Here is a 14,234-nt window from a genome sequence, read left to right as displayed (position 1 = left end):
ATCGAATGAAAACAATTTATACATCGGTGAGTTTGTGCATTGTAGTGCCAGCGGGCAGCAAACCAGAGATTCACTGTTCTGTTTATAGATAAAAATAGAAACAACCTTGAACCTTGAACCCTGGACCTTAAACAGAAGCGGGTAATTCAGGTCCAGAGAGTAAAAGTCCATACCAGGATTTTGTTTCAACCAAGCAGCTGAGTATAAAGAGTCACAGTCACAGAGTACTCAGCTGGTTGGTTGAAACAAAATCTTGGTCTGGATTTTTACTCTCTGGACCTGAACCTTCCACCTCTGACCATAAAGGGCTGTTAGAAACATTATCACCATCTCCCCTGATATACAGATATAATAAAAGATTGAAACATTCTTCTGATTGGTTGGAATTTCTCAGCTGAGCCTTTGCTGTCACCTCACACTGCTACGCACTAGTGCTTGTGCGCTGGACCGGATCCACATGTCGAGGCTGAAAGACTCCTCCTCCCGGGGTTCTGTGGCCGAGGGCCCAGATGAGTGAGCAGAGGAGCGGAGAGGACCACAGGCGCCCAGAAAGCAGCCAGCCTCGGGACAGCAATGAAGCAGGACCATTCAGCAGAGCCCCGCCTCCTAGCTTCAGCCCACAGACACAGCCTTACACAGCCCCTCAATCAAACCTGACTCTCACAGAAACTGAATACCTCTACACACATAAGAAAAACCTCTTCCACCAAGAACATGCATCTATTCTCCTCCTCTGTAAAACTCCTACTACTTCCCTTTTAGCATTTAAAAAGGCCACCACAAGAATGACCAAGCATTATGGGCTTTAATAAAGTCCCTGTTCTCCATCTCCACCCATCCTGTTCACTAAAAGCCTTCAGCGGGATCCTTTTCATCACCCAACCCAGGGAAAGCTTTTTTTGGCCAATGCACAGAGGTTTACATGACCTGAATGATACACCGTAGTTAGGGAATGAAGCTCCCCCCCCAGCCATAAAACCGTAGGAGGGCACTTCCGTATGAAGCCTTTAACCTAATTCTCCATACAAATTACAATCCAGGGAGGCAGGCAAAATGCTCACGTTTCCCATCCCATTAAAATTCATTTGTTATGCTGCTTATCGCAGTGCCATCATTAAGGCAGCCAAGATGAACAAACAGCACCTCGCAGGGGCTATGATTCTGCGAGGGGTCATTTATCTCAAGCATCCTGCCATTTGGCTGGTTTTAATTCCATCTCACTCAGCCATCTGATCTGCCATCAAAATGCTTCTTAAAATGCTCAGGATGAGAATCAAATATAGTGTATTTGGGTAAAACCGCTAAGGATTTTTTGGAAGTTTTTTCTGAAATTAGGTGTGAAAAAAATGCAGCCCTCTGTAGATCAATCCCATTCACTTATTAGAGAAGCTGGCAGACGTCCTTACCTTTTATAGTGGGCAATGCTGGCACACCAATCAAATCACTGGATCATGTTTCATAGCCCCATCTCCTTTTTAGCCTCCTCTACAGTGCACTCACTAATTGAGCATAGTATTGAAATGGACTGCAGTCACAAAGTAATATCAGCATACCAGTGCAACGGTTAAGGATCTGTCTTAATTAATAAGTACCAAGATGTTTAAGGTTCCCGCCCAAATCAGGAACGTGCCGTTGTATTCATATGCTTGGTAGGTCAAGAAAAATGACCTGTTCTACAAGTAGGACAACTGCAAAAGTGTTAGAAATTACTTTGAGCAACAGTGTCTACAAAACACCTAAACTAATATTAATGTGGCACATGCACGTGCAGAAGACGTGTGCAATAGATCCCCTTTAGAAAGGACACAGAGGTTGCACGCCCTCAGCGGCTTTTAGTGAGTCACTGCGTACCGTGATTTTTGGTTTCAGAGCAGCGAAAGCCTTATGCTTAAAGAAGGGAGCGAATTATACCGATCACATGACAAAAACACAGCATGAACCAACCGGTACGCTTAGTGACATTTCAAAAACAGGCAAACTCAAGCTGAAACTCACAATTAAGTCCAAGCGTGGAGTCAAAATTAATAGGACTGACCTTAACAGAAAGATTAGGGTCAAATAAACCCTGAAGAACTGAAGGGAAAGGCATAAAACCTCAGCAGGATCAGCACTTGCAGAAGAATAAATGAGAATATAAATCCTTGCACAACCAGAACATAATTAACATTTGCTTGCTATTCAAATTATAATTACTTTTACAGTTAATTAATTTGTTAGTTAAGTTATGATAATGTCTCCATAAATTGAACAAACCGTCCCGGAATGATAGGGACGGAAACACTGGCAGAGTCTTTAATAATGTTAGCATTACTCCCTTATCAGAGATGCAGTTTAATTTAAGTGTGTGTTTTGCTTACAAAAGCAGGCAGTATCTGTTCAGCAGGATATCATTCATTTTTTTTATTATACTGGAGCTGAATTTTTGCAAAGTCATGGTTAAATGCAGTGCATTCATCTGCGCCGGAGCTGAGTCTACAGCTGCAGCAAAAGTCCCATGGAAGATCCAGTCGATGCTCTGCACAGATTCCGCTGGAAGCCACACATGAAAGTCTTTCTGAAAAACCTGATGGTGACCATGATGCCCATTTGTGTGGTGGCAGGACTGGGCCGTATTTAACTGATTTGTCCATCACTGCCAGAACCCCGATGAGTACGATGTAATCCCATTTGACAGCAAAACCAGAACCACCCCCAGAAAGCTTAATCCGGCCAATTAATGCAGCAGCACGGGATGCTCGCCCCATAAACCTTAAAATGTCTCTTACAGCTGCCATAAAGTGCCACCAGTTATGATAAATAAATGAACGCAACATAAATAATACATCTGAAGTAGGCCGTTGGCATGACGAGCGCATCTGCTAACAGATACGGAACGGAAAGGGCTGTGACATCCCCTAAAAGAGACTTTCATGGCTTCTCAGAGACAGGTCGTCACCCGTGCCCGACACGTGCCCTCCGACCCCCCCGCACCACAAGGCCGCCTCACATTTAACGGAGGAGTCGGCAGCTGTCATTGCCTTGTTTTATCTTCTGACCTCGGCTCGCCCAGAGGCAGCAATTAGAGCGACGCGACGACGACGTGCCCCGACTCCGTCTCCGGTCCCAGAAGTCCTCATGCCTTCCTCCAACGTTACATCACTCATCACAGCGACGTTCCTGAGTAGCCTCAGAGCTGCGGTGTTGTAGGCACCAATCGATCACAGAATAAGGATGTGAACGAGCATGGTAGCTCTTTATCGGGGGTGCGCATTTCGGACATATCTCCTGCTGCACATTACTATGGCAGAGGCGTGACCCCCCCCCCACTCCCAGCCACCATCACTCAGGATGAGCACGAGGCTTTCTGCGTCAATGCCCTGCCACGGTCCTCAGGACGTAGGTGAGGGTAACCGCTCTTTGCTAGATGTTTTCCCTTCATGATGTCAACCTCCTCTACTGCATGTTCTCCTTCACTTGGACCAGCAGACACCATCCCCCCATCCATTTCCAGCTCCAATCAGAACTTTCCGCCCATGCAACGCCTCTCCACAGACCTATCGATGACATTAGCTTGAAATCAGGCTGCAAGAGTGCAAAACTGCCCGAACCTGCTCCTTTACATGGGCCAAGCTGACGGTGCAGTTTCTCCATTATCTGAAGCTGACTCTATCACACCAGCTGCCATATCCAGTTTGTTTTTTAACTCATAAGGTGTGGGGACAAACCCCATGAACACGGCATCTATGACACATATCTGTTCGACGAGGCGCCCTGCAGGAAGGACCCCATCAGATGAATCATGTCAAATGACACAGCTCTGCACTTTGGGTCCCATTCCAAGCAAAAGGCAGCTACGGGCACCAGCCCTTCCTCTACACGCCACTGTGAGTCATGTGACATCACCATGTGCCAATCAAAGTGTAACTCAGTTGGCCAGTCTGTAAACAAGTGCAGAGAATCAAAAAAGCACTATACTCAGCAAGGAGATAAAGTAAAAGGGAAAAAAAACATTAATAATTTACAAAAGAAGCTCTCAACAGTGTGGGCCTTGTCTGACTGGGAGATGGCTTTCCTTACAGTCTCATTAGTGCCAGTGACGCTGTTGGCCAGGATCTGCTGGGGTAGCCTGCAGAGAACGACATACGCTACGGCAGATTCCTCCAGATCCCCTACAGAGACCCTTCCTCTCCTCAACATGCTACAGGACTATGCTGGACTCAGGCCACCAGGACTGTGTACGGCACACAGTCGCCTATCTCATGTCTGCCACATACTGAAAAAAAAGTCCATAAACAGTTTCTTTTGCCAATATTACCCTGCAAAAAAACAGCAAGGCTTCAAATTAAGAACAACCACAGACTTCCGAGTATCGACATCCATTCATTTTCCAGGACTGCTTATCTGGAAGTGTATCATCACTAAGTTACATTATACTCAGTGGCAAGTTAGGTACTCCAGCTCGTCAATACAAAAAAACGGTTTCTCCAACCAGCAAATCATGTGGATGTAACTGAACACGTACAGCACACAGATAGGATTGAGATATTGCTGAATAGCCAAAACCCTGGCAAAGACCTGGGGAAACTGGGCAGCAGTCTGCAGGAGGCAGGTAACCAATAAGCTCCAGGAGAAGGTTCACAAAATGTGAGGCTCAAGTGCAGAGGACTGGGGACAAGTACGAGGAACCAGGAAAAGGGGCTGAAACTCAAAAACATTACACTAACCATAGCAAACATAAAACAAGATATCGTTTGCATGGCAAACCAGCTGCAGAACTCCGGACAATCAGCATCACAAACACAGAAACAAGCTGGCAGTTAAACAGAACCAGGAAACCCAAGACAAGACGCCGACTAACCCCGGAACTGCACACCTGGAAACCACCAAAAGAGAAAATGCTGAGGATGAAAAACAAGGGAACCAAACCCAGCCCCTCAAATCAAAAAACTGAACTCTGAATCAAAGTGAGTTCAAGGAGCAATAAAGAACAGCAAAGAGCACCAGAAGACACAAAGGGGAACTTAAAAAGGGGAACTTAAAAAGATAACGGCCCAAATGCTAGGCCACTCAAATAAAGTCAAACATCCGAGAACTCCGGTAAATAACTCAGTAATGAAATGCAGATAAAATGACTGATTGATAAATAGTATGTATATGGGTCCACTTAATCAAAAGAAAACAATGAGGAGAGCAAATAAGCCACTCCCCTTGTCAGTCTTCTCAAAGGGTGTAAACTCCTGGCTCATGACCAGGCCCCACCCCCCAATCACCTAAGAGAGACCAGACTGGGCAGGCAGACCGAACAGTCCAGAACAAACCCAGAGATCATCACACTGGGGCCATCACACTGGCAGGGATCATCACACGGATGCCATCACACTGGTAGGGATAATCACACTGGTGCCATCACACTGGCAGGGATAATAACACTGGTGCCATCACACTGGTAGTTGTGATTCTATCTTCTCAGCCAGCTTACTGGGGTTTTCCTGGATTCTGTGTTTACAAAGAATGGTGCGATGAATAAAACAAACATGTTAATAAAAGAGGTAGGAGAAGAATGGCCGGAGTGGCTAAAGCTAACAGGAAGGCCTCAAGTGCAAATACAGAAATAGAAGTGTATAGTACAGCAGTCGAGACCTTTGACACCCCTGTCACAATCTGTATCAGCTTGAATCACACTGTTCTTCATTTGTGTGCTTCTGTAAGAAAATCCATATTGTAAACTCTTCGAACAGTTAGAATGCTTGGGGAGAGGCCAGTCTAAAATTCTTGACAAAAGGAGGGAAACTCAGAAAGGTCATGAAATGTTCCTACGCGCTTCACGGTTACTAGCGGTGTTAAAGAACCACATTTGACAGCGTTGAAGGAACCTCACCTGGCACTCCTGAAACACAGACACAATGCAATACAACCTTAGAAGCCTGATGAATAAACTATAAAAATATTCTATAATCTGATCTAACTAATCTTCTTAGGTGGTTTAATTAAAAACAGCAAATGACTAAATGCTGGGTTATGAAAAAGTAATGACAGGTTCAGGTTACGGGGCAGGGGATGAAATCAGGCCACATTCACAACAATATCAACTGGCCAAATGTGACAGGATGACGTTTTTATAGTGACGGCACCTATTGACAGGAAGGCTTTCTTTGTGGATATGAACCCTTGGCTGGTTTCGCCCAGCTCAAGTTACATCCTCAAGCGCTTCTAAGCACCTTGTCGAATGCCGATCAAAGGCCATTCAGAGGCTCACTTCAAAGGACGTGCCTGGAACCTTCCAAACTCATGGCCCTCTGAGCGTCATGTCATAGAGTCTTCATGAAGCCCATCTACTCCTAGGAGCCCACTGACTGTGCTTCCTTCTCTGAACACTCATACTAGGTCTACAACACTATACTATACTATACACTATACTACACTATACTACACTACATGGCACTAGACTAGTCATACTGGGCTAGAGATGTCCCACTGTTACTGTTGATTATATGCTAAAACTGCATCAGTTACTGAAATCTTTTTTTTTTTTGGAGTACAGCTATGCAAGGCAGTGTGCAGGAAAATTTAAAAAAAAAATTATCAAAAGACTGTTTATGTTTATGATCTTTCACATTATCGACTCAGAAGAGCAAGATTAAAAGATGACCATTCCGGCTCAGTCCATATCACTGCTGTATGAAAGCTGTAAAGATAATATGGTAGTATGTATGATAGTATTTAGCCCATAAAAGTCAGAAGACACTAAGGAATGAATATTAACAGGAATAACTCTTGTGTGGACAGCTTGCTAGGTCTCCTCTTTGAATGATACCTGAGGGATTTACGGTATCACTGTATACCCCCTCGCTCTCCTGCATGACTGCCTGGAAACAAAGGCATCATTCACCGAGAGCTCATTCCCTCTATCTTATTTTTTTTATTTCTACACTCTCACACTACACCCGTGCGGCCCTCCTGTCTCTAACCTGATACGTGTGGCCGATATCAACAACCATCTAGTGTAGAAATGGGGGCATAAGCAAATGACATTATCCACAGGGTTAGAAGGTTCCGGGCTCTTCGTTCCGCCCCGCCTTCATGTGCTGTTGGGTCTGTATCGCCAAACAATGCGTCTAGTGGGGACCCAACGCAGGGGGCAGGGAGCGGGGGGGCGGGGGAAAAGGTAGATATTCCCGGAAGATTTCTTTAGCCTACTAGCGAGGGACAAACTAGAGGCCACAGTATTTTTCCATTTAACACAGCTGGGACTTATTTACCGACAGAATAAAGAAGCCCCTTCACCTAGCAGAGCGAAGCGCTCGAGACACCCAGCTGGCACTGAACACTGCCCAACTTCAGCTGCCGAACGGGCACCGGCCTGCTCTCTGCTATTTAAATCCTCAGTAGCGCCATAATGCAAATCAAGACATTAGTGTCAAACATGCCACTAAAACCTTCAACTGCTACGTAAATGTGTGCCCACTGAAGTCTAATTTTCACTCCATTTCCAGCTTGACAAAATGCTTAGAATTATTCTTTTTATAAATGCAGTAACCCTCAAGGCATCTTAAAGCTCATTGCTGAAATTCATCTTCTACGGCGATCCCCTAGGGATTCCTAAATATCCCGAATTGTCCTTCGCATTCCACTCGTGACTGTGAAATTAAACTCTGTTTAACACCCATTAACGGAGACAGCTCCGGAAAACCTCGCTGTCAGCACAGAAAGAGACAAACCCTGTCAGTTAGTCTCCCCTCGTCTCCCCCAGCCGTCTGAGCCACGCACACATTCGGATCCAAAATTTATACGCACTACGAAAAAAAAAGATGGAGCGGCCAAGCCCACCGAAAAGTAGTGAAGAACCTTCACAGTTTTGGGTGCCTACATGAGCACTTACTATCACACGTTTATGTATAACAAAACAGTTGAGACAAGGGAAGGGGGAGACATGGGGTCTTTCTTTGTTGCTATGACAGCAGGCTATAGGATACAGCAAGAGAGAGTGTAATGCAGCAGCACGCCAACATGTCTGGCTTCCGGCAAGTTCCGTCATTCATCATGCTCTCTTTTATCACAGACATTAACTTTAATTCCAGATATGAAAAGCATGACTGTCCATAAAATAATAATAATAATAATAATAATAATAATAATAAGTTAAAAACCGCAGAGTTGACTTAGAGCCCACTGGTCTGTTACATTAAGTATGATGTGACATTTGAAGCCACGCAGAAGTGTAGCTACCCCAGCAGTAATAACATGAGAAGTATAGCAGCAGTACAGAAGTGTGTGTGTGTGTGTGTGTGGGGGGGGGGGGGGGGGGGGGTGGGTCACACAGGAGGAAGCAGGGATAATGGTAGTATCAGTAATGTCTATTATTTCTGCAAGAGCCCCCCGAATTACTGATAGCATCAAGTCACAGAGAAGCCCCCTTCTCTGCATAGCCTCAAGCATGCAAAGGGGGGGGGGGGGGCATTTCCCACAAATGGTGCAGCCTCCTTCCACCAGGACAAAGCAGGGCCTCTCCTGTGACCTTATTTATTTCCCGCATCTGCAATCTGTCCAAAACGGGAGTCAAGTTTGCTTCCCCCCTTTAAGTGGACGCCGTCCATCCAAGAACCCGCATCCGGCATCAAAAAGACAACGTTCAGGGAGGCGAGTATTTGTGTGTGTGTGTGTGTGTGTGTGTGTGTGTGTGTGAGAGAGAGAGAGAGAGAGAGGGGGGGGGGGGTTCCGTGCACATGTGTGTGAGCACATTTTTAATTAAAGCGCTCTATTCATTGGCAGCCCTGTAAAAAACTGTTTGGCTACAAACTGGCAGCACCTCAGTAAACATCACGACGGAGGACAGGCTGATCATTGTGCGTTGGGGCCTGTAAATATGCAAGTCCGTCTCCAGCCAGGCCTGCAATGCTGCCACTTTGCTATTATTGCCCTCGTTTTGAGTTGCATTCTGTGTAGAGCTAATTAAGGCCTGAATGAGCCACAATCAAAGTTGGGGCTAGTTAGAACACATTCATTTAAACTGCTTCTCCATTGTTTCAAAGGCCCAGTTGGTTCATCTATGAGGCCTAATTAGCATGGCAGACATTTGTATGAGATCCGGGATATGCCGTGGACCAAAAATGGATTACAGCCTCTGTTTAACATCACAAAAAAGAAGCAACTTCGTCCAGTGGCGGTAGATAGCGGCCCCTGTGTTAGGAGCGGACAGCAAACTACATCGGGGCGAGAACATCCTTGCATGAGGAAGGCCGACAAAAAGCATCCCTGCATCCCTCTCTCTACCCAGCCCTGGCTGCACCCAATACCCTCCCCCCCCCACCCCAATCTGAGGAATAGTACCCGCCCCCCCGGCACCCCGACAGACACACAACAACCAAGGATGAACTGCGTCTGCTGGAGATCATCCTGACAGCTCAGCGTACTCCCGCTGTAATGGGCTTTGAACTAACCACACCAGGGCCGCTCACACCAAAACAGCAGGCGAGATGCCTCGCTAATCTCGCTTCCCGGTGCGCATGGATGGAAAAATGCCCTTATCTTACACCATGAGAAGCCTGCCTCCTGCAAGAGGAGTGGGTGTGTAAGCTTTCCTGACATTTCTTCCCTGAGGGAGAAACCTGCAATTTTGCTCAGTTCTCACACAGGTGGGATGATGTATAGAAGTGTGGTAAACTTGAACAGATTTAAAGAGAACAGCTCAGCTAATGCCTAAGAAATTGGGAGAAAAATGACTGACAGACAGACAGACAGACAGACAGACAGACAGACAGACAGATAGATAGATAGATAGATAGATAGATAGATAGATAGATAGATAGATAGATAGATAGATAGATAGATCTGTTCATTGGGCGGATGAAATAATATTGAGGGGGTACACAATCCCACCATCATAAGCAAAAGTTTAAATGAAATTGACGTCATTTTTTTAGGAATCCTGATGAGACAGTGCTGTACACAGGTAACCAGGGTTGCCAACTTTGGTCCGCTGGCTGGCCTGAGATTTTCAATCATGCACACGCATTTGCATGTATGTAACAATTTCAATACCTTGGAAATAGTTTGTAGGGTTTGCAAACTACCCCATCACCTTTGATGTGGCTAATTTTAAGTTTATGATAATAATAATAATAATAATAATAATAATAATAATAATAATAATAATAATAATAAAGATTTGCCGTAAGATTTCTTACGTTAGCGTGAGATTCTGAAAGCGGGAGTGTCACACCAGATGTGATGATGTATACGGGGCGCCGTAAGGGTAAAGGTGCGATCTGGGCAGGATCATTCTCTCGTGGCTGCTGAGCCGACCGCGGCGATGCTGACCCCTTTGCACCAGCTAGGAGGTGAGCACGCAGTCTATTTACATATCGCGAAGAGCAGCGAAAGGGTCCATGGCTGGGGTACGGGCAGCGATGTGCGTCATCCTGTTTGCCATCCCTTTTGTTCGCAACCCATTCACTGTTTAATAGATAATACCCAAGATGCTGAGCTCTTGCTGTCGCAGCTAAAGCACGGACAGCTGACAAAACATACTACCTAGTCACGACTGTTTTTAAACCCTAATTACACAGCGCTGCCTCTCCTCTTACTTTGTCTGCAGCATCTTTAAACGTGCAAGTCCTGCATCAGCGAGGCACTGAGCACGCGGCGCCAGCCTTTTCCGTAGCAGTCCTCGCGCTTTCTTTTTAATCCTTATGTAAGTTGGCTCCTTCGACCGCCGTGAAGCGTATTGATTATAACGGAGTTTAATACACAATACTCGGCTGATTAAATAAGTCTAAGAATATCAATCAATGCTGAGAATTAGATCCTTTCTCCCCACTCTTTGAAAATGAGGTCGAAATGTGAACAAAGGGATTGGGGAATAACTAACAAAAGAGGGATCTGGACGTATACGTGAATGCAACACGAGAAGCGTACGTGTGCAGGCCGTGATGTTCGAGTATAACTTGTCCCATGCCTCAGTGTGTGTGTGTGTGTGTGTGTGTGTCATATTGTACTCTCTGACGGACTGGTAACTTCAACCGCGAAACTAAATCTGATTTGCATGTCCCGTTTTGAGTTGGAGAGAACGTAACTGTTTATGATCTGTTTAAGATGCTTGTGCATTCCCGTTAATTTAGTTTATTTAGTTCCTGGTGATTCCTGTCCAGTTCTTCGTGTTTTCGTATCCAATGTGCTGCCATACAGTAAATAACGTTTTGTTCTTAACGTTTTGTTCTCATTTCTACCAATCGCGTCGTGGTTTTGCTGCAGGTGTGATCCTATTCGTGTCGGCTGACTAAATAAAATAGCAAAACATCCATGAGCATCTGTCTCGATCTCCGGCTTCAACCGCTCGGCATCGCAATATTTTATATTCGGTACAAATTGCTTTCATCCATCCATCTTCCGACCATTTATCATAAACAGAATCGCGAAGGGGGTGGGGGATGGGGGCCAGGATCCTATCCCAGGCAGCACGCGGCTCAAGGCTGCGGTATACCCTAAACACCGTGTCAGTTCATTGCAGTAAACCCTCACATTAAGAAAACATGAAAGTTCTACTGGCACAGGGCAGAGGTGAGAAACGGCTTCCCCATTATCTAAACAAACTATAATGATACACTGCAGTGTTTTCTGACTGGCAAGCCTCTCAGTCATTCACTGTAGACCTAGCCTTTCATTATTGATGAGGAAACAACCTCCAATTCTTATCTGAATCTATTCCATACCATTCTGCATTTAAGAAACAGAGAATAACATGCCAGGGTGGTGTACTTTTAATTATTGAACAGCACAGCCGAATTATCAACCACAATATGCTATAAAATACCAAAACAGATACTAGATACATAAACAAATTAATTTTTAAAAATATATAAGATGCATGATTTCCAGACGAGCACACGGTCACCTCGACTGTGGAGGTGAAGATTAGGCTGAGGTTTGAAATGCCTACCTCTCCCATAGTTAAAATGGAGTTTGATTGCTTTGCCTTGGTTGATGTGCAGGTATGTGAACCAGACAGCAAAGGTGAGCAGGACCAGTAACAGAAGGAGTTTGAACTGCTTGCGGATTTTCTTCACAGGAAAGCGTAGCATCGTGGCCAGACCATCACCTGCTCAGCCGCTGGAGAACTGGGAATGTGGCCCCGGGTCGGGTATATCTGTCCAGGAAACAGATCATGGAAAGTCAATTGTGCTTTACTGTCATACTACCCATACACAGGTAGGCCTGTACAGTGACCACAAATGATGCTGCAGGTCCAATGCAATGGGCTAATCTGTCTCAAGAAATAAGGTTTTTAAATAGCATTCATTTAAATATACATATTATAACTACAGTCTGCTTCAATGTTGTATAATTAATATCTCAGAAAGAGGCTACGCTTACCTTAAAGAGGCCTCCCTCCACGCTTCAGTCATACTTGACATTCAGTTTGAAATTCGCATGGGCGCTTCGGTCTCGAGGGTCCGGGAGCCCGTGGGACGGAGTGCGGGACCTACATCGCCGTGGCAGGTGCTTCCCTCCAAAGTGCGTGGCGGATCAGCGCTGTGCTCCACACCGACTGAGGGTAGGCGAGGAAGGGAGGGTAAAGTAATCCCGATTGGTGACGTTTGTGCGCCGAGGACTAAACACAGTCCGGTGTTAATCTCATGAAATCCACATAAGGCAGTGGCCCCGTGGCACCGCCGTGCCGATTATTTAACTGCTACTCAGAGACGGATCATCCCTGAGTATTAGGATCTCAAGCTCTGCGTGTAATTATTGCTCATCAAGAAACAAAGTCTAACTTTTAAATTCCATGTACACACACACACATTATTTCTATACGTACACACGTTATCGCGACTTGTTATGGTCTTGTTTGTCTACGTTATTAATTAAAACGAGTAGCCAAATTATGAAGAGACGGATGTTTTATAAACTATTGCCCGATATTTACAACATCAATTTCCAAACAAACCAAGAAGTGTTTGAATTATGTGTTTAAATTCCATTTCATGGCAATCGAGGCGTATGCATTTAGTTTTAAATAGTGTTATAACCGGCAGTAACATTGAAAACATTAACTTTTCACTGCAAAATTTGATAAAGCACACGAATGACAACACTTCGGCCGCTAGCGACACATGTAGCATTATCTAAAAATGCAACAAGAGCTATATTATGCCACCATAAAAGGATTATATGAATCATTAAAACTATGTAATATTTCGCCATATAGCCTACAGTTTCTTTCAAAGCCAAATTACCATCGATACTTTTAAGATCTTAGTTGAACCGATACTTATTTAATTATATTTTTGATTGGGCTTGTTTCCATTTATATTATTTCAAACAAAAATAATCTCATGCTTTTGTTAATATAAATTTAAAATATCAATAAATGTGTCTGTACTCACTTCAGTATCTATGTTGATGGTTGGCATTCTGGTTCTCAATGATTCCGGGAGCCCAGCGTAACACCTTTAGGTACTAAAACTTCCAAACGCACAGCGCGAAATCTGCCAGGTGCGGAGCAGAGAGTCCTGACATCGGCGCCGGCCGATCTAATTCTGCCCCATGGGCGGACCGATAGCGAATCGCGAACTTTGCAGGTTCAGTGCTGTTCCTATTTTTAAATCAGTTGTTTGTATCCATTTTTCCAATGCGCGTATTGAAACAAGACACTGAAAACACCAGCAACAATGATAATCCAGAAGAGAGCATGCACAACGCTATAGCGTAGCAGAAACAGGATGGACATACTACTACTACTGAGATCTGAGGATAAAATTACCCCTCTTTGCCTTTACATGGTTTTAATTTTTTTTAAACAGTTTCTTCCGGCAGTTAGATTAGAAATGAGGACGTAGATCTTTCCCTAAGAACGAGCGCCTTGCCCCAGTCCTGCCATCTCCCCTCGGTCGGGTTTTTGCTCGGCTCTCTCCTCATCAATGAGAATCAGCACGCTGCCGAGCAACCGAACTTGGGAGGAGCAGTAACGGGCAGCCGCAACATCCAACCGCAGCCGGGGGATCCCGGGCCGGCGCTGCGATCGGCCACTGGGAGAAGGAGCAGGCTGCCGCCGCCTGGCCATCACTGGACCCAACCCCAGGAGTCGTGGCTGACACCTAATTGACAGGAGCCGCTTTTGCGACGCCGGTGCTCCTTTTCTAGTTGCATAGCCTACATCCATACATAAACATTTATACAAATAACTGAATAATGTACCTCGATAGTTCTAATCGGTAAAAACTGCTTTTATTTCTTGGCGCTGTAAATTGTCATTCCAA

The 14,234-nt window shown here is 45.0% G+C and overlaps 1 protein-coding gene across 2 annotated transcripts in view; it reads right to left on the bottom strand.

Annotated features, from left to right (window-relative positions):
- b4galnt4a (beta-1,4-N-acetyl-galactosaminyl transferase 4a) overlaps positions 1-14,026 on the bottom strand; it is a 116,847-nt gene extending 102,821 nt beyond the window's left edge. The window contains exons 1-3 of one of the 2 annotated variants that reach the window (XM_072698213.1): positions 13,362-14,026; positions 12,349-12,523; positions 11,915-12,121 (exon numbers count right to left, since the gene is read on the bottom strand). In XM_072698213.1, the coding sequence (XP_072554314.1) occupies positions 11,915-12,056 (142 nt within the window). In that variant the 5' untranslated portion in view covers positions 12,057-12,121; positions 12,349-12,523; positions 13,362-14,026. The remainder of the gene's footprint in view (positions 1-11,914; positions 12,122-12,348; positions 12,524-13,361) is intronic. The other variant, XM_072698212.1, reaches the window with a different exon arrangement.
- Positions 14,027-14,234: the final 208 nt, after the last annotated feature.

This window comes from Paramormyrops kingsleyae, chromosome 13, assembly GCF_048594095.1.
Source record: "Paramormyrops kingsleyae isolate MSU_618 chromosome 13, PKINGS_0.4, whole genome shotgun sequence".
NCBI lineage: Eukaryota > Metazoa > Chordata > Actinopteri > Osteoglossiformes > Mormyridae > Paramormyrops > Paramormyrops kingsleyae.
Note: the sequence above shows the minus strand (reverse complement) of the source record. Positions and strands in the feature narration are given on the sequence as shown.